General features: G+C 46.9%; 1 protein-coding gene across 2 annotated transcripts in view; it reads left to right on the top strand.

Annotated features, from left to right (window-relative positions):
* The window catches only part of DHRS1 (dehydrogenase/reductase 1), a 305,506-nt gene that overhangs the window by 103,009 nt on the left and 181,173 nt on the right, over nucleotides 1-21,324 (top strand). For both annotated transcript variants that reach the window (XM_086923740.1, XM_086923741.1), the window contains exons 2-3: nucleotides 13,713-13,864; nucleotides 13,941-14,084. In XM_086923740.1, the coding sequence (XP_086779866.1) occupies nucleotides 13,715-13,864; nucleotides 13,941-14,084 (294 nt within the window). In that variant the 5' untranslated portion in view covers nucleotides 13,713-13,714. The remainder of the gene's footprint in view (nucleotides 1-13,712; nucleotides 13,865-13,940; nucleotides 14,085-21,324) is intronic.

The raw sequence follows: 21,324 nt of genomic DNA, 5'->3' as shown, positions 1-21,324 counted from the left end.
GACCGCATGAAACCTTTGCTTCACCCCCAACCCTTTTAAGATTAGTTGGATAACCTCAGCTATGAAGTGGGGGCCATTGTCGCTCCATAAAATTCGACAAAGGCCATAGCGAGGAAAAATTCTTTCAGTAGTACTTTGGCAGTAGTCATGGCAGTGTTGTCACGGGTTGGATAGGCCTCTACCCATTTGCTGAAGGCACATGCAATGACTAGTACATACTTCAAGCCTTGACATCTCTCCAGCTGGATGTAATCCATCTGGAGGACCTCAAAGGGGTGATTGGGGGTCCCAAACCCTCCCCGGGGTACCACAGTTCCTTTCCCGGGGTTGTGTTGCAGACAGATAAGGCACTGCTGGACCAGGCGTTTGGCCGAGTCGGGGATTTTGTCGTTGTACCAGACTTTGGAAATGAGTTCGATCATGGGTGCAGATCCTATGTGTGCGGGGGAATGTGCCATAGTCAGTATCGGGATCAGGTATGAGTCAGGCAGCAGCCATCTGTTTGCGTCTTTTGTCCGCCAGCAGCCCTCATCGTCCTTAAAACCCACCCGTGCCCACTCGGTCAGTTCGTGAGGGGTGCTGGCCGACTGGATGTCTCTAATCATTTCCCTAGCATCAGTCCATTTCTCTGCTTGTGACCTGGTCACATATATGCGTGTCACCGTCCTATTCTCAGCTGTGGTTCGTGCAGTGATGTCGGCCAGTGCGTTCCCTTGTCCGACCAAGTCTGTCACCTTCTTGTGTGCCTGGCATTTGATCACTGCTAGTCGTTTGGGGAGGAGAACTGCTTCAATCAGGGCTGAAACCAGATCTCCGTGAAGGATGGGGGTGCCGTGGGACGTCAGGAATCCCCATTCCCTCCACAGGAGCCCAAAATGGTGAACCACCCCGAAGGCATACTGGCTGTCTGTATATACGTTCGCGGTGGTTCCTGTGGCTATGATGCATGCTCGTGTGAGGGCTATCAGCTCTGCTGCCTGGGCAGATCGTTGTGTGATGCGGGCTGTCTCAACTACTGTTCGGGCTGTCGTTACTGCATAGGCAGCTGAAGTGGTGCCGTCTGGGAGTTTGATGCATGAGCCGTCTACCCACAGCTCTCCATCAGGGTCTGTAAAAGCAGTGTCTCGGAGGTCAACTCTACTCCTAGTTTGTTCGTCCGTGAGGGTCACACAGTCGTGTATGGGAGGCACGTCGGGGTCATTTTCAGGCAGGGGCAACAATGTGGCAGGATTCAAAGTCGTGCATCTCTTTAGTGTGATGTGGGGTGCAAGTAGTGTCAATTCGTACCCTGTCAGTCGTGCGCTAGTCAGGTGTTGAGTCTTGGTTTGGTTCAAAAGGGTGTCGACTGCATGGGGTACTAACACGGTGAGGGAGTTTGAAAGTACGATTCCCTCGCTCTGTCTGATAGAGACAGCAGCGGCAGCTACTGCTCGAAGGCAGGCAGGCAAAGCTCTGGCTACAGGATCAAGAGTGGCAGAGAAATAGGCACAAGGGCGCTGCTTAGGACCAATAGATTGAGTTAGGACAGACAATGCACACCCCTCCCTTTCGTGGGTGAAGAGGGAGAAGGGTTTGGAGTAATCCGGGGTTCCCAGGACGGGTGCTGAACAGAGGGCATCCCGTAATTCCTTAAAGGATGCTTGACACTCAGGGGTCCAAGGGAGCGGGAAGGGGGCATCTTTGGTCAACAAGGCAAGTAGGGGTTTTACAATGAGGCTGAAATTTGGTAACCATTGTCTGCAAAAAGAGGTAAGGCCAACCAAAGAGCGGACTTGCTTTTGTGTTTTTGGGATGGGGGTGTCTAGGATGGTTTGGATTCGATCGGGCGTAAGTTTCCTCCCTTCTTTGGACAGGAGATGGCCTAGGTATGTCACTTGTGGCTGGCAGAACTGCAATTTCTTTTTAGAGACTTTATGGCCATTTTCTGCGAGAAAGTGTAGGAGTTGGACAGTGGCTGTGATTGCAAGTGGGGTGGTGTCGGCCGCCAAAAGGATATCATCGACATATTGGATCAACACCACTCCATCCGGTAGCTGGACGGCGTCCAGCTGTCTTTTGAGGGCCTGGCTGTAAATACTGGGACTTTCAGTGTACCCCTGGGGAGCTCTACAAAATCGGTACGAGCGGGATTTTAGGGTGAAGCCGAAGAGATAACGGCTGTCTGGATGGATGGGGATAGAGAAAAACGCATTCTTGAGGTCGATAACAGTGAAGGTGGTGGCAGTGGACGGGATGAGGGTCAGAATGGTGGTGATATCTGAGACTACGGGGTATTGGGGTACAACCACTTTGTTAATCTCTCGCAGGTCGATGATGAAGCGGTACGCTTTCTCATCTCCCTCGCCTTGCTTCTTAACAATGGGTAGGATAGGGCTGTTGCAGACATTGCTAACCACCTCTTCAACCACTCCTGCATCTACCAGAGACTGAATGATCGCTACCAGTGCCTTCTCGCCCTCGGGCGATATCCGATACTGTTGGAGTTTCGGGAGCATAGCGTCCTGTCTTACAGTTATATGAATAGGGTCAATCATCATTCGTCCCACATCAGTCATTTTTGGCCCATAGGTACGGAGGCAGGGTGTCAAGCAAGGACAGGTCAGCGTCAGTTATGGAGCACATGTGTCGTGCAGGGCAGGATTTGGGCATGCCTGGGTTGTCGTACAGGATGACTCGGATTCCATCTGGGGAACACCTAATGGTTGCTCGAAAATGCTTCAGTAAGTCAATGCCCATAATGGCGTCAGGGGAGTTGGAGGAGAGCAGAAATGTTGTGTCAGTGGTGTTGCTTTCTAGGTCAAAGGTGATAGGCACGGACAGGGGGTTAGTGGAGGGCGTCCCATCGAAACCTATCGATGTAATGTGTGAGCCAGACGAGGGTGCCCTTGGAATCAGTCGTTTCGATAACACACTATGTGTCGCCCCAGTGTCTACCAAAAATGGAGACTCTGTACCTAGGACCTTAGCAGTGACGTGAGGACCTTGCTGGTCAACACAGAGCTCGACTGGATCCCTCCCTTGCCCCTGGCAGTCCTATGCAAAATCGGGGGCATTCTTACCGTCGGATAGTTGATACTGGTTCTGTCGGGGACGGTCAAACGTGTTCGATCTCCCTGGTCGGTCATTGTTGGTGTCGTTCGAGTACCCTCGTCCTTGTCCCCTATTTCTCGGCCCACCCGCTACGTCCTTGGGGTCCCTATTTCTGTTCATTTCTAACAGAACCGGACACTGGGATTTCCAATGGCCGAATCCTTTGCAGAAGGCACATTGGTCCTCGCTAATGTCTCTACGTCCAGTGTGGGGTGTTGGGGTGTGGTCTTTGGGAGGTGGATTTCTAGGGGTGGTCGATTGGTAGTTCCCCCTGTGGGGTTCCCGTCCGACCGTTATACCTTGTATCTGAGCTATCATCACCCTTTCTTTCAAATCTTTCTTCTTTTTCTCGGATGCCCTATCACTCTCATTCTTCTGGTGCTCGTAATACTGAGCCATCTGAAGGATAGCTGCGGGTTTGGAGGCCCCCCAACTACTCTCACTCGTCTGCAGTTTTTGGGAGACCTCTTGTGATAGACCCTTTACATAATTTTGCACAAATAGGTGTTGTCCGGTTGCAGTGGTCATGTCTTGGCCACTGTAGTCGGAGAACACTGTCTCGAATCGAGAGAAGTATTCCGATACATCTTCCTGGGGTTTCTGACGACAGGCCGTGACTATCGACCAATCTACCTTTTTCTCTGGGGTCAGTGTCTTTAACTTCTGAACTAATTTGTCTGGGAGTTCTAATATATCCTTTACTGGTTTCCTTCCAGGCTCTCGCTGTCTATCTAGTTCACTGAGTTGGTTCCAGGTATGTCCAAACAGATCCGTGTGGTCAGCCTTCAGGATTTGCTTCCACACGTCAGCTGGCAGGCATAACCCGAAAAACAAGTCAATGTCCGCTAAAGTCATTATCGTCGAACCCAAGGCTGTGCCCAATTCGGTATAGAATGCTGTCGGGTTCTTTCTTAAATCGGGCAGAGTTTGTCTAAAAGTTAGAATATCCTGTCGGTCCCATGGTTGGTAAACCCAATTGTACACAACCCTCCCCTTTGCATCTGCGTGATTAATATCATCGTTTGTTCCCAGACCACGTGGCGGGATCCAGTAAGGGGCCGCCTCTCTGATGGGCATCATAGTGTTGGCTACTTCTACTGAGGTTGTTTCAGGGACTGTAACCTTGGCTTCTGGTTTTTGTTCCGTGAGGTGGCGGAAGACCTCAAGCATCTGCATGAAGAGCTCCGTCGCCTCATGTTCAGTCCCATCTCCAACATCAATCTTCCTATACAGCGTTGTCAGTTTAGCGGGGCCCTTACTCTGATACCTATCCTCATATGCCTTCAGGGTGTGGTAGCTGAATCGTAAAATGAAATGCCGTCTGTGGCTGTCGGCATGCGAATTATACATGTTCATTGTGTATTCTTCGCTCTCCCTTCGTTCTACTAATGTCTTTGCTATTTTGTCAATCCCATCCCGCTCATCTTTGCTCAACCTATTTGGTCTGGCTGGTGGTTGCTTGCTAGCCTCGGGGTCATCTGGCGGTGCTGTTAATGTGGTTGGTGCGGAGGCCGTGAGGGCTGGTGCACTAGCGCTAAGGTCGCTCTCGTTCGCACTCAAGGCTTGCAGGTGTTGTTGGCAGGGGGCATATGGAGGGGGCATGTAGATGATTGGGGGACCTAGCAGTAACTCATCGTTCGCCCGTTGTTCGGAGGGCAATTCAGGGTAGAGCGCAGAGGGGGTCCTAACGGGACATTGACCTGTCGACCCTGATTCTTGGGTTTGTGTAGCTTCCTTTCTTTCTTTTATTTCTTCGTCTAGTTGCTTAGCGGCTAGGTGGGCTGCCTTTCGTAATTCTTTCCCTATTTTTGCTTCTTCTCTTTTTCTTCGTTGTTCCGTTTCTTTGCGCCACATGCCGATACTATCGAGCATAGTGGGTGTAGTCTTATTTTTCTGGAGCTCTATTTCTAATGTTTTTATTTTATGATCATCAAAGGAACCTATCAGTGGCCACTGACTTTCAGGGTTCTTCTTTGTGTATTTATGCCATAACTTAGTATAAGCTATAGCGACTAGTCCATGCTTAGTGAACATGTCCTTATTAGGGGTGCCCTCCAGCGGAGCTGGATGGTTCATCTCTAATAAGCGGTCCGGGCTGAACAGGCTACCAATCAGTGGGGAGAAGATAGGCATGACGGGTTACAACGGGGACAAAGGTCTGCACTACCTATCTTATCACGGCGGGCAAAGACTAGACAGAATATTTCTATTCTCCGTTGTTTGCAGGCCGTGAATACCTCAAAAGAACCAATACCGAACACTTAATGTACGGTCAATCAAACAATCAGTGGGGAGAATAAGTGGGTACGACGTGTTAAAGGTTTGCGTTACCCACTCTTTCTCTACCTGCAAAGAGAGACCTTGTTCTTCCCTGTTTGCAGACAGAGAATCTCCAGACAACAATCCACGAACGAGAGTTCGGGAAAACAGTGGGGGAGGAAGATAGGCACGACGGATTACAACGGGGACAAAAGTCTGCGTTACCTATCCTTCACTGCTTGCAAAGAGAGAGCCTGTTGTTTCTCCGTTTGCAGACGGTGAATCTCCAGAAGACTCAACAAAGCGTAATACTAGTATTATCCAAATCAAACAATCATTTCGTAATTTTGTCGCGTTTACACGACCTTACCCGGACCGCATGGACAGTTTCCTGTCTTCCGAATCCAGCGCCCGATCGTCCTCTATTCTTCGTGATGTTCGCGGCACTCCTGATGGTTCCCAGTCAGGACCGTAGATCACTCGAGAGAGGTCTGTTCAGAACCAGTGAAGTTCGGATGATCGGCTGTCAGACGAGGGTCTATCGGACAGGAGCTCTCCCGATCGTTACAGTCGTTCACTCTGTCGTCGGGACCTCTCCCACTGGATCCACGTGTCGCTGATGGGCCCTACGATGGGCGCCAATTGTAGAAAAAAGGTAGGGCTGTCGGCCTGTTTCAAGATTGCCCGGCGTTAACCACCTCTCTATACCATTCTGGTTACCAAACAAAGAGACAGGCGCTGGAGACTGGAAGGCAGGAAACAGAGGTTTTTATTCCGACGGAGCAGAACACATCAGATCAGACAACAAGGTATCGTCTCGAGGTGCTCTAACAGCCTCTCTGAGGCCTGGCCTCTTATACACTGGTTTATGGCATGTGACCTTTCTTTATTACAATCAAGACATTGTGAAGCAAGGAAAAAAGACATCCCCGTAATCCTCGTGTCAATCCCACCCCCACATGCCTCCACAATAGAGGTCCTCAACCTGCTGATAAGAGGAGGGGGTTATCACGCAGCTGAGTGTTCTGCCGATTCTTAGGATGTGTGCGCCTGATCGTATCCCAGGGGGTGGGGAGGCCCTGATCAATAGTGGGTCCTTTGAAGAGGAGTGACTTCATACAATAGAGGGCAATAAACTGCGTCTTCCGACTAGGTGAAGGCCTGGGACCTCGTGCGGCCGGTCGGATTCAGAGGAAAGGGTCATCAAAGGAGAAGTATTCATGAGGGGAATGGTCTGAGTGGACAAACAAGCGCGGAGTTTATCAACAGAGGGGTATTCATGAAAGGAGAGGAGGTGTTGGTCAGTCGCGGGTGCGACTCCCAAGGACAGGGTCATGCGGACTTGTGCATGTGAGGGAGGGGGCAGCCAGGGTGCGCGGAGGACGCTCGCAGGGTCAGGGGAGCGCGCTGGCGATCGATCGTGAACAGGGAGACCATGGTACCCAAAATGGCTGCCGTGCAGGTTATACGTGGGTGACAAGCTGGCGCAGATGATGTTCAGTTCGTAAACTTAAATTTCCACACGTTTGTGGGAAGCTGGCTGTTAGCAGATAGCAGCTCTTGTTGCACAGCAGTCGCCTGGGTGTTCTGCTGAGCACCGCCTTCCTTGGTCAAAGAGACAGTGGAACTGGACCATGTACTTTTTGTACAGGTTCAGTAAACACAGGATTATTTAGTACTGTTGGTATTCAGTTTAAATGTGGCGGAAATAGGATCTGCTGGAAGGAACCCAAGAGCATGTCCTCCTAAAATAAAGGGATTAAGTATGACTATGCTGCAATTTGGAGGCAACACTATGGTATTAAACTACACAAATGTGTGCCTTCAGCAGACACTAAATATATACATGTCGATTGAATACATTTTAGGTCATTAATAATTATAGGACATTTGCTTACAACATTGTTCTTTTTCCATGGGAACAAAAAAAAACATTGCCGCCTTCGATTTGGGTCTCTGTCTTGGATTAAGTTACACTGTCATGGAAATTAAAAAGAACTAATACCCATTTTTGTCATTGAAATAATGAAACTTTATTCTTTCCAACTTTTTCAGACAAACGTCAATCTTTTTTACCACCATGCTCTCCTTGCCTAAAAGTGTGAGCATGTAATTGTGCAGTTGACACTTGTAATAGTTTGGATGGAGCTGCAATAAGTGGCTTTGTCAAAGTCATCAGTGTTGCATTAAGGTGCTTTGAAAATGTAATGAGTAGAATCCGATCAGCTGGAGACATTACAACAGCTAGACTAAGTTATATTGTGCAGTTTTTTGTAATGTGGTTTATATTTAGCTGCGAGGGTGAGACTGATAAATTATGTTTATCAGTTCTCCATATGTGTGGTCCTTAGTGAAGACCTCCTTCTGCCCTTGTAAGATTAATCATAATAACACTCGCACTGTGCCCATTCCAGGATGTCATGCAAACGTTGTTACCAGGGTACAGACTTCAGTCGTAGTTTTTGTGGTCGTTGTTGGCCACAGTTTTATTACCCTTCTAGACATCCTCTTTTCGTCAACGTCTGGACATACTTTTATGGCCAGGGTCATAAATCATTACATCATAAATCGGGTGTCATAAATCATGTCGGTGCTCGTCACAAATCATGTGCCATAACTCATTTGTGGATCGTAAATCATTTGTGTCACGCATAGTTATAAAAGGGTGGTCATAAATCATTCTCTGTTATCGGTCATAAATCATTTGCCATAAATCATTCGCTGGTCATAAATCACTTGCTCATCATAACTCATTTGCATATCATAGTCATAAATCACCCTGACAGTTCGTTATTCTGCTGTTTTGCAGGCTTATCTCCCTCTTAGCTACTTTTGGTGTCCAACCTTGTTCTGTTGGTTTCCAAGCCCCTTTGCGTGTGGGGGGTAGCCTCTTCCCGGAGTTATGCCCCAACTCGCTAACTTGCTAGTTTCCTTTTTTTAGGCCCTGCCGTCTGGTTGGGCCTGGGCTGCGAGCGTCGTCTCCGTTTGCTACCCCCTTTTGTCAGGCCTACTCACCCTGCCGTAAGACATCCCAAAGTGAGCGGCCCTCCTTGTACACACAAATGTACCCCTCTTCTCCGTCAGCACTACGACAATGCTGTTGCGAAGGTGTGGGTGGGTGGGTCTAGAAAACCTTTGGCACCGCTCCCCAGCTCTGCTACGTGGTAATGAGCTATAGTGTGGGGAGTGGCACCTTATATCGTCCCCCTCCCCCCCCCCCGGATTTTCCCCCTGATACGGAGGTCGCATAGTGATTGGAGGGGGTTTGAAACATACTTTGGCCTCCCCATTGGCCAGGTGACTGGGCGCTTTTCTAGTGCGATTTTGCCGCGAGTGAAGCGCCCCTTCTGCTTTGGGTTGCTTCCAGGCGGCTGGAACCAGCTCCTTGCACGACCCTGGTGTCTGTTATGGCGCCGGCCCTCGAGGCCCCCTTCAGGGGCTGCCTCTGCAATACTCAGCCTAAACTGTAATTTGACTGCAGTGTTTATTATCATCCCGTGAAATTAGTCAACATCACTGTAAAAGATCATTTTGATTTAACAAAATACGTGCTAAACATGAACATTTCTGCACTAAAACACTGCACTTGACAGGACTGTATTTTACTGAGCTTGACCAAACTAGGCTTGAACTAACTTCCATGTTTAACGCAGCCATTATGTATATTTTAATTACGCATACTGACAAATGCATGCAGAGAAAATGTGCACTGATTCTTTGTGACGATATGTTGTTCTCGAAGAACTATATTCATTTGAGATTTCCATTGTTTTGTGTAACTAGATTTGTACTGCCATATCTAGTGTCATTAGAAGAAATTAATATTCTGTTAGAGGATAGTGCTAAGATGGCGGATGTATAATTCTGTTTAGTGATTCGTTTATTGTAGTATTGTATTGTAGCTATGCTTGTATAGCGCTACTGCCACCCTACGGGTATCTTGGCGCTTTAGATATCAAACACTTGGTCAACTAGATGGTGAACAGAAGGATGGAGCGTGGATCAGAGTTTCGGAAATAGCCAAGTTTTCAGGCTCTTCCTGAATTCGGTTGGTGAAGCACTCTGTCTGATCATTTGTGGCAGCTTGTTCGTTTGTGTTCATTATGAATTATAATGTGTATGAGTTGTCTGTTTTTTCAATTCGGATATGCGGGTCTCTAGATTGCTTATTTTGTTGTATTTGTGAGTTGAGTTAGTTGTTTGTCGTTGTGTCCATTTTGATATTAATGAGGTAGGATTTGAGTTTTTGCTGAATTTCTGGTGTTGATGGAAGAGTTTCGGTAAACAGATCTATCAAAATCTAAGATCTCAAGATATATTCATTGTGCTAAACTTGTCTGCAAAGTAGAATTGTGTTTTGTGAAGCACCACATTCACCTCATTGTAGGGCATGTTTCTATGTTACTAAGGACTAGTTGTGAATGTGTTCTAATTTAGATTGTTGATAGTGCTGAAAGGCATTTTATTATTCCCTCTGTGGGGGTGAAACTGACTCTCACTTCCTTTCTTTATTTCATTTGGGTGATACGTACTAGAAATTTTATTTCAATTGTTTTTGTTTGTTTTTTCCCTGGTTTTCAGAAGCCGTGCATTGCATGATAGTGTGCTGCATGGCTATTGGCCTGGGGACACACTGAGTCATGATCCTGTAGAATTATCATCACAGTGAGTCACGCTGTGATACGTTGGTTATTGGTGTCGCATAGCAGTACTGCACTATGATTGGTTGACCTTGTCGTTTTAGATAAATAGTGTATCTTCGCATGGTTTATTTAGAATTGGTTCAAGTAACATGGGTTGTACATTGATAAAAAATTCCGATCCTGTTGCGGAAGGATAGAAAATTCCATCAGAAGATTTTCCTGCCTGTGACGTGATGTTGAATTCGGGTCGCCATAGGACAACTGGTTGAGAGAATGGAATGAGATTACTTCTGATGACAAGAACATGCAATTTCCTTTAGAGAGTACCAGTAGTGTGAGGAAGCTTGATTGTTTGAGACAGATGATGCTTTAGAGAAAGTTACAGCATAGACCTGTACAGTTTGAGGCATTGAATGAATGGGATCGTGTTGCAATTGAAAAGGAACAAAAAGAATGAAAAGGCAGGTTAAAAACGTTGTCTGTCATTGGTTCGACTCAAGATGGGGCATGCAGAAAACGGTTTGAGAGAGGACAAGATGCTTGGACTTGGTGTGTCCTGCAATCGTCAATGAAAATAATAATAAGAAGGAAGTAGATGGAATCATGGAATTCAAATTGATAAAAGAACTGGAAAACACACTGAATGATGCAGATGGGAAGCATCACTTTTCAGATGATTTGCTTGATTCAAGACCACTTTACTTTGCTTAGAAAAACAAAATAAATGGCAAGTTGCTTTCCGAAGGGAAATTGACTGAATGTTCATTCTCGGCCGTTTCTATGAGAAGAACCAAGACAGTTTGGAGGTTATAGCGCACCTTCTGGAGTGGCACAGTGGGCGAAAAACAGTGGTCTGGAAGTGGTACTGAGCAGTTGCCATTGCATGGGACTTTTGTAATGATTCCACCCTTCATCCTTTTTCGTCCTAATGTGACACATTGAGTGTGAGGGGTATGCTCTGACTTGGGTCCCTTGCTTGAATACTTTAGGATCCAAGTGACTCTTTACTGTTGTGGCCCAACAAGGCTGAAACCAGTTTATAGTTCCTTGTGTTGCCTTTGAAAATTACATTGCCCATCAATTCGGGCTAAATTATTTCTACTGGAGCGAGACTGGGACTGATTTACATGTGTGTGGAGTAGTGCTGTGGGCAAAAAATCAATAGTGTGGATACGACCTGAGCAATTGCCAGTTGCTGACAATTTTGCAAGCATTACATCCATTATGTTTTATCCTTTTGTTTGTAGGAGCACATGAAATATATAATCCAAACTATGGGCCTTATTCAATGATTGGCGGATGGGTTACTCAGTCACAAACATAGTGGATATCCTGTCCGTTTGCAACGGAATAACCTGTCCGCCAACCTCTTAAGTCGGGCCCTATGTCATGAAACTTTGGGAAACAAAAATAATATCCTAATGCATATTACTGTGAATCACACAAGGAATTACGGCTGTGTTTAATTTCATCATGGCCAGAGTAATAATAGGGCTTCTTTCACATCACTGTTTATGTGTGATAAATTATCAATTTAGATACATGTTATACCATGTAAGATAATAATATTCTTTGTAAACCACCGATCACAAATTTGCAATTCGACAGGCCAAGTCGGACTGCCTTATCAAAGTCAAAGACAAAACGAGCAAGCATTGGCTAAGGTAAAATGTCTGTTTCCTTGTGTTAAGGCATGCAGACATGTGCATGCACAAATGAGCACAGACTATTTGTGCCATATCACTGTGTGCAATATCACTGTGTAACGTGGTGCAGGATACCGCACGTTGGAGAATTAAAAAGCAGAGCGCCGTCATGGGAGGCAGGTTGGCGGCGAGGCACTGAAATCGGTGCAGATTTGTTCATGGTTGTATGTACAGGAGTTAACACATTCAAGTCAGAACATCTAGTGTTGGTCCCCAACATAATCTCAAGTGTTTCTTCCCTTTACCTGGTGCATCTGTCATCTGTATGTATTGGTATTTACATCTGGTGAGCCTAGCCACCGAGTAAGAGAGGCCTGCAGGTAAGAGGTTGTATCATACTGGTGTACATAAAGTGGGGGTTTATACCTTTTTGGTATATTTCATGTTTTTACAATTTACCCAGAATCGCATAATTTTGCTGCGTGCTAAATGCAGTGGGAGAGAAGTCTCTATGCTTCAGAGTCAGGAATTTACCCACTAGACCTAGTCCACTCCCCTCCAGTTTGCCTTCATGTCTCTGCCTACATCTTTCTTCTGCGTCATTGCGCAGCCCCTCTTCATCTGGTCTCTCTCTCATGGGCTCCTGTCTCGTTCATTGGTGCCACCCATCCACCATGAATCTCAGTCCCGAGCTTCCATCCAGGTCTTTCTTATTACCCCCATTTTGCATCTCTGTCCCCATCTTCACTCCAGGTTTTCTTTTTGTGCCCGTCTATCCTTTGAAGTTATCCTCAGGCATCACTTCCAAGCTTCATATCCTCCCTCCACCATGTGCCTCTATCTTCTGCCTCCGTTCAGGTTTTTCAGTCTCTCTCTCGGCCTTTTCTCGCGGATGGCACAGTTTATACCAAATTGTGCCTCTTAAGGACCTGGAGGTTTAGACTCATTACAGGCACAGGCAGCCTGTGCCAGCTCCTTGAGAGCCATTCCTGAAAAGGTTTACTCCTTGCTGTCTTCACTATGTAGGATTCAGGGGTGAGGCTGGGGGAACCCTTACAGGCCTGTCCCCTGAACTGTGTGTACTAAGTCACAGCAACGAAGCGTGATGGTGTGCTGCAAAGTTTGCATGGTCTGCAGACTTTTGTTTGACAATACATGGTAACCCCTCATAACAGCATATTTTTTAGGAGGTGCCTCGAGGCCACGTGTGCATGTCATTTATTAAAAGCAGAAAATGTCAGTTAAAGAGATGATCGCTCCTAAAATAAACTTATCACATATTGCATGTAGGGTGTAATTTTAAACTCAGTGCCACCCATCTCTAGTTACTTAATAGTTCTTTTTACAGAAAACCATCACCTATCTAATCCCGGACGCCTTTGTTTTTCCCTTTGAGCGAGGTTCCTTCCTAAAGACTAACAAAATGCACGTTCCCAAATACGCCTTCTATCTAGGACCATCGAGCTGTTCTTTCTTCCTTATTATTTGGGGTTGTGTAAGCACGTATAGGTCTTCCGCGCCCAAGTTACTTATTGCTGGAACTTTGTTTTTGAGTGTAGTATTGTAGAATCTATCTGGCCAGCATTTATGTCCTCTCACTCCCCTTTTTTGTGTGCATACTGTCTTCCCGTGGCCCATAGATCACTTTGTGCCCCTCCAGAATCTTGTGCTTGCCCCAAATCAACCTCTCAGTTTTTTCATTCTCAGTTTCACTCATGTTCTGTTTTTATCACTAGATTTGCAAGTACTTGTCTCACCTTCTTCCGTGCTCTTGGATTTTACTGTTCTTCCTGAACTTTTTTTGTATTAGGTTCTCTATGTCTTGCCTTCCCTCCTCCACCTTTCGCTTCTGTATGCCTGTGTCTAGGTTTATATCTTCATTTTTGCCCTCCAATCTACCAGTCCTCCTCCCAGTGTGTGTCTTTGACCACAAACTACTCTTGGATCTTCTTGACCCTTTCCACCCTTCATATGGCCCCTCCTCGCCCAACTTCCGTTATGGTGTGACTTTTTTCAAATTCCTTGTGTTTCATCCTCCTCCATAATTTAATGACAATTCTGTTTATTTCCCTAGAAATGACCGGGGTGCTGTCTGGATATGTCTGCGTTGTCACTGGAGCCTCTCGAGGCATTGGTAAAGGCATCGCCCTCCAGTTATCCGAAGCAGGGGCTACAGTCTACATCACTGGCCGGAATAAGGAGACTTTGGAGCAAGCATCCCACGAGGTAAGAACTGGCTTAACTTACCTCTTTCTTTGCTCATGGAAGCAACAGGGCTTAAAACCTTTTGCCCGTTCTTCAGGTGGAGTCTCGAGGTGGAAAATGCATACCTGTGGTCTGCGACTCTTCGGAAGAGGACAACATCAGGGCTCTTTTTGAGAAAGTCCGACGAGAGCAGAAGGGGCGTCTGGATATCCTGGTAAACAATGCCTACTCTGGAGTAGAGGTAATCCTTCTAGATATCTCCTTTCAGCCATTGTTGAAAAAATATCATTCAGTCATTAGTAGGAATCCCATAACCACCTACAAATCGTACCCCAATGTTTCAGCTGCTGAACAGATTCATTTGAGGTATGAAAGTCTAGGTAGCCTCTGTAGATATACAGTTTGATTACAGTACGTCTGCTGGCACAACCATTTTTAGCAATATAATTATATTTGATTTGTAGTAGACAAAAATCACTTGCACTTCTTTCATTGTATCTGCTGCAGGAATCTGTTGTCCCATGTGGTTACATGTTCGAATCCCTGCTTGTTCGCTGATCCTTTGATTCTCCTTGGAACAATAAAATGGGCGCATTAACTTTTTGAACTATAAACATCTGTTATCCAGTGGCACGATTTCCCAAGGAATGAACATGCGCTTGACAATTGCATATTGTCATATTATGTTCTTGTTAGATAGAAAAGATTTGTAGGGATGATGAATGTTACACAGAAGTCCAAAGTTTGTAGGGGCCATGAATCATCAACCAGTCAATCAAACATTTGTAAAACGCTCGAGGCACTGGAGATGTTGGCTGCTGTGTAGTGGGTTGTTCATTCGAACATCCAGGTCTTGAGTTCTCTCCTGAATTGTTGGAGGGACTTGCGGTCCTGAGGGGCAGGGGAAGGTTGTTCCCTGCCTTGGCCACCAGGTGCGAGAAGGAGCATCCTCCGCTGTTTCGGCAGGTCAGTGGGGTGTCTGCGAGGGAGAGGGAAGCAGATTGAAGGTGATTTTTAGGTTGGTGGAAGGTCAGGCATTTGTTGATGTATGCTGGTCCTTTTTTGTGCAAGGCCTTGTAAGTGGGGTCCAACATCTTGAACTGCCATCTCTTCTGGATGTGTAGTTTCTTGAGGTGGGGTGTGATGTGGGTAATTCTGGAGAGGTGGATGATCAGGCATACAGTGATTCCTATGCAGTGTGTGTTTCTGTAATCCATTCTGCTGATGTTGAGGGCCTGCATGACGGTCCTTCTGGGGTTGACTGGGAAGGGTGTGGAAGCAGGAGGATAAGATTACGTTGACTTGTTTCTTCATAGACAGCTTGCTGTGCAGGATGATGCCGAGGTTGCCGGCGTGATCTGTTGGAGCGGGCGGAATTCTGCGGTCCATCATGCGTCATTCCATGCCGAGGTGTTGTTCCGAAAGATGAGGACTTCAGTCTTGTCCGTGTTGAGTTAGAGACAGTTGTCTTTCATCCAGTCAGCGACATTCACCCTGCATCTATGGTAGTTGGTTCTGGTGATAGAGAGGTCTTCTGACAGCGAGAAGATGGGCTAGGTGTCATCGATATTGGAGATGAAGTTCAGTCCGTTCGATCCAACGGTGTCAGCCAGGGGGGTCATGTAGGTGTTGAAGAGGGTGGGGCTGAAGGACGATCCTTGGGGGACTCCGCAGATGATCTTCTTGGGCTCCGAGGTGAATGGTGGGAGCCGAATCCTCTGGGTCTACCGGTGGAGTATGAGGCAATCCATTTGAGGGCGTCTTCCTGGATCCCGATGTGGTGGAGTCTGCTGATCTGGTTGTGATGGGAGATGGTGTCAAACATGGCTGACAGGTCCAGGAGAATGTGGGCTGCCCTTTCTCCGTGGTCTGATGTCGCTGGCTGCGATCATGCCTGTATCCGTGCGGTCGATGCCTCAAATCTGGATTGGGAGGGGCCGAGGAGGTTGTGGTATTTCAGGTGTTTGGTGACTTACTGGGTGATCGCTTTCTGGAGAACCTTTGCAGGATAGGGGGCCGAGAGATAGGCCGGTAGTTATTCGGTTCGAATGGGCCGGCAGATGGTTTTTTAAGGAGGGGGCTTTACTTTAGCATGTTTCCAGTCCTCAGGGAAGAAGGCCGAGTTGATTGAGGTGTTCAGGACTTTCCTGAGCTAGTTGTCAATTGTCTTGCTACTGAGGATGAAGATGTGATGGAGGCAGGGGTCCGTGCGTGCTCGAGAGTGCACGGAGTTAATGATGGAGATAGTGTCTTGCGTGGTGAGGAGGTCCCAGTCGGTGAGCAGGTGTTTGGGGTTAGTGCTCATCGGTGTGAGCAGGTTGATACTGTCGGCGGTAGGGGGTTGACATTCAAGTTTTCGTAGATGCCTATATCTTATCATGGAAAAAGTCAGCAAGGTTGTCGCACAGTTCCTGGGAGGGTGTAATGTAGTTCTCGGTGGCAGCGGGATTGGAGAACTCCTTCATAATGGCAAAGAGTTCCTTGGTGTGGTTTGTGCTGACTTCAAAGCGATCTGCTAGGGCATTTTTATTCGTTTCTCTCAGGGGGCGATGGAATTAGTTAAGAGCGATCCTGAAGGCGGTGCGGTCTTCTCTCTTTTTGCTGGTGTGCCACTTCCTTTCTAGTTGCTAGCAGTTGCACTTGGGAGATTGTAGTTCCTCTGTTAATCAGCTGGATTTTTTTGGTTGTTCCTTTGAACTTTGCTGTCTTGGCGGGAATAATACTGTGGGCTCATTATGTGTCCACTGGTAGATGTTTTTTGCTACTTGTTCTGAGTCTGAGGGTAGAGTCTGGGCGGTGAGAGCACTGGTCTTCTGATAGCTTTTTCCAGTCTCTGCGCATGGATCTGGGGTGTACAAAGCCGGAGTTGGTGGGTCCTGAGATGGTGAAGTGGACGCTGTAGCGGTTGGAGCAGGTGCGTTGTATGGCATGGTTTTACTTGAATCTGTCGCTGGAGGTGAAAATGGGTTTGAGAGAGTGTCCTGCAATGTGGGTACAGTAGCTGACAAGCTGTTTGAGGCCGATGTTGCTCATGCTCTCTAGGTGCTTGGTGGTGTTGGCGTCACTGGGGTCATCGAGGTGGAAGTTAAGGTCCTCTAGGAAGATGTAGTGCCCAGAGTCAATTGTGATTGGGGCGATGAGGCCGGGATGGCGTTGCAAAAGCTGGGTCCTGGTGGTCTGTAGGCAAGGGTGCTTCTGATAGTGCTTTTTCCGTCTGTGTGGAGTTGGAAGTTGAGGTTTTCCATTATCGGGGTTGGGTCTTCTCTGGGTGTTGTGCAGCGAATGGTGTCCTTGTAGATAATAGTGATCCAACCTACTTGTTTCCACCTATTATATGCAAAAACCTCATCTATATGCACTTTGGCTATTGCTGTTAGCTCGGCACTTCCCCCTTCACATTGCATATTGCAGATCCCTTATGGTTTTGGTAAGGATTTTAGGAAGGAAGGAGTGTAGGCAAATGTTATCTCGGCACTTGATAGATACAAGATAAGGTTAAGCCAAAAGATGCAAAAAAATATGCAGCCTTTAAATAAAGAAATATGTTTTTAATATTTCACGAAACAATTAATGATCAGGAATATACTGGATAGTTGCAGGGAGAGGATGCCAAGATTTTGCAGTAATAACTGAGAAGGTCCTACTTCCACAGGTGGCAGTACTTATCTTTGGGACCAAAGCCAAGGTTTTTAAGGAAGAACGAAAGATGCCCTTGGGGATCTATCTCTGGATATGTTTCTTAAGATCAGGAGCTCCCTCACAAGTCTTGTGAATCAAGCAAAGTGACTTTAATTGGATCTTCCAATTTGTAATTTTCAGCTACCCTCTGTAATGTGATCAATTGTGCAGATTCCACCGGCAAGCCTCATCGCACTATTTGGAATACATTGTAATTGAGTCAGTAGTTTAACAGGTAAACTCATGTAACATACATTAGCATAGTCAATCCTTGTATAGATTGCAGAAGGTACTACTAAGGGCTTCTATAAAGGTGAGATCACCTGCAAGTACTTCCTCGGTAATCTAGCCTGTTAAGAACAAGAAGATCCCCCTCCTGTTAAGAACAAGAGGACCCCTCTGAGTTGATCTTAACCTTAAATAATAGTTTTTTTTATTCAGCTTAAAGCTTAAGCTCTTCACAACCTCTAGTGGTGTACTGGGAGACCCAAGACTAGTTAGTCTATTAGTTGTCCAAGTGGATCTGGAACCACATATCAGAAGCACAGTCTTCTCTGAGTTCAGTTTGATCTTATTATGGCTCATCCATAACTGGACAGCAGAGAGACAGTGGTTACATTGATTTAAAATGTATTTCATTTGGTGGTTGAAGCTGAAAAACAAAAATCAATAAAAACTTTAAAAATCTTAAATTGTTAGTCTCTAAGCAGATCAAATATAATGGAAAAAACATACTTTGTAAGCTAATCCTAAGGCACTAGATCAAAATCTCTCTGCATGATCTTATATTATACTTCCAGAATGGGTGGGCGGAGGGGAGGGGACTGCTTCCTTAGCAGCAAAGCAGTATGAAATTAGTTATTTTCTCTCACCCACCTAGTTCACAATTGCAGTATTCTGAGCAGTCTTAGTTGTGGACTATTTTCCACCATAAGATAGAACCGGTAGAGTTCCTAGTCTAAATTATTTATATAGACTTCTCTTTTGCTCTTGTACTAACTGGTCCATCAGTGTTTAAGAATTTGACTTCCAAACATGATAGCACAGCTTCTCTTTACCTGTTGTTTTATGGGAACCTGAAAGATGTTTTCCCAATACCAATTTTTTTACTTTTGCAACACTGGCTTTGGTCATTAGACTCTGGGTATTCCAGTAATCAATCATGCCAGTCTCCTCTAGAGTATGTTTATAATGAAGCCATTCTATTTTTGATGAATCTTTGTTTCCCTGGGCATCAAGAAATGTTTTTATATAGCGGGTTATGTCTATATTCTGGCCCAGTAGGGTATGGGTTTTTAATGAATCCCTTAATCAGTGTTGGTTATACCCTATTCTTGTCTTAGTGTTTTCATCGCAGCATCCATTGTGAAAAGAAGTTCTCGCTTTTTAGGTCTCGCGACCTGCGATGCGCTGCGCAGCAGTGCACAGGCAGGTCGCGAGACCTCTAGTAGGTGAAAAACGGGATTTTCAAGCTGACCTTGAATCACACACGCTCGTGCGTGTGCGTTTCCTTTACAGCTACCCCATTGGCCTTAGCATGCGTCTTTTAATGAAAGACTGCACGCTATTGGCCAAAGGCGGGCGCATCACTCCGCCCACAGCCTATTGGTGTCTATTACGCACTTGGTGCGCGTAATAGACACCAATAGGCCATCACGTGGTTTCAATTATCGTGCTTACATGGGCGCGATCATTGAAAGCACGTCTCCTGTGGCGCGCGCGCGCACCACTCAGCAGGATTGTTCATTTTAATTTTTAGATCCATTTCTCAGGGAAGCAATGGTGCATTTCTTGGAGCCGGAGAAGCAGAATCTAGCTACCAGTGTGTGTTTTGTTTACATTTGCTGCCCGCCGTTGCCACTGCTGGTTTCATAGTCTGGATTTCGCTTCCGCTCTCCCTCTCCGGATGATTGGTCATCGCCAATTGGTTGTACTCCCCAAGTTCTTGTATGTATTTACCAATCTTCCGCTCCCCCTCACCTCGACTTTTAAACGATGATTGCACACCAATCTAATCACGCTCACCTGGGCAGGCAAGCAGCCCAGGATTTCGTGGGAGGTCCTCACTCAGCCCTTCGAGAAGGGAGGTTTGGTAGGCACCTGATATGGAACTCTACTACAACTACGCCCAGACCCAGTTCGGCTACCACTGGATTTTCCTCACCCTGTTTACGGCGCATGTAGTAACTGAGCGAGACCGTGTAGTCCCTATACCGTTGAGCATGATATTATATAAGCGGCAGCCCAGACCTCATGAGGTGGTCGACACCGTTGGCTGCACACTCAGGGCCTGGAGAGAACTGTGTCGCAGGGCTCGCCTGACAGAGATGTATGGTCCTTCGGTCCCCCTGCCGCCTCACCCCGATCTCCCATTTCTTCAAGGCTCGGGAGCCTGCCAAAGGCTTGACAGGCTTGGATCTGTTTGCGTTTCCTGGCGGGGTTTTCACTGACATGACGGGCGAGCCTTGCGGCCGAGGGCTGCAGCCTTCTCGACAAAATAACATACTTCCAGCTCCGTGCGAAGCTGCAGTCAAAATATGACACAATCCCGTCGGCACCCCCCACGTTTCAGGTACTGGAAGATTTTTTAACCAACCCGTCGTTGCGCAAGTTAAACACTCGCCTGTATGCTGGCAAACAGCGTGCAGCACCTATCTGTGTACCGGCTGCGCGAAGCGGATGGGAGAAGATATTTGGAACCCCCATATAGGATGAGCAATGGTCCCACTGCTGTGAGCTAACCAAGTACCCATCCCCCAAATACAGGTTGAGGCTCATTCATTTTAAGTTCCTCTACCGCATCTACAGAGCTCCAACGTGACTGCATAGAGTAGGTTTGAGAGATGATGCAAGATGCGCCCTCTGCCGGGGGCCTGAGGTGGATTTCCTGCATTTGTCTTGGACCTGTTAGGAAATCGCCAGTTTCTGGGCTTGTATCTTTGACACTAGATGAAATGCTTGAATACCGGCTCGAGCACTCCCCTTTAACTGCGCTGTTAGGTTTTGTGTGACATGTCCTGGCTCCTCTACGGGAGCTCGCGGCTCTCCTTCTGTTACTTGCCAAAAGGTGATTTGCCATGTGCTGGGATGAGAGGCATTTCCCCGGCCTGACTGATTGGTTGGGTGATGCAACATTTTAATGATGCGAGATGAGCCCTCTGCCGGGGGCCTGAGGTGAATTTCCTGCATTTGTCTTGGTCCTGTTAGGAAATCGCCAGTTTCTGGGCTTGTATCTTTGACACTAGATGAAATGCTTGAATACCGGCTCGAGCACTCCCCTTTAACTGCGCTTTTAGGTTTTGTGTGACATGTCCTGGCTCCTCTACGGGAGCTCGCAGCTCTCCTTCTGTTACTTGCCAAAAGGTGATTTGCCATGTGCTGGGATGAGAGGCATTTCCCCGGCCTGACTGATTGGTTGGGTGCTGCAACATTTTGTCATGGCCAGCTGACTAATTACTGAAAACCCATGCCCATGCATTCTCGACCTAAAGACATTTGGGAACCGTTGCAGGACTACCTCACAGCTCATCCACCACCCCATGTTGACCCACCTCATAACACTGTGTAAATGCACCGTGCCGGACGTCCTCAATTTGTGCATTATCCCAGTTGTCTACTCTTTGCTGTTCACCTTATGTGGGAAGGGTATGCCCAGACGTGGGTCCTGTGCTCACTAAGCCACTGGAGTCAAGCTATACTGGCTGAAGACGGCTGATAGCCAGAAACCGCTCCTAGGATGCTTGATTCCAGTCCCGGGAAGACATGGCTTAGTAGTTCGGGCTGGACTGTTCCCATGAGGCACA

The sequence above is a fragment of the Lissotriton vulgaris genome, chromosome 5 (assembly GCF_964263255.1).
Source record: "Lissotriton vulgaris chromosome 5, aLisVul1.2, whole genome shotgun sequence".
NCBI classification, from domain to species: Eukaryota; Metazoa; Chordata; class Amphibia; order Caudata; family Salamandridae; genus Lissotriton; species Lissotriton vulgaris.
The sequence above is the reverse complement of the archived record's forward strand: the minus strand, read 5'-3'. Positions and strand labels throughout refer to the sequence as shown.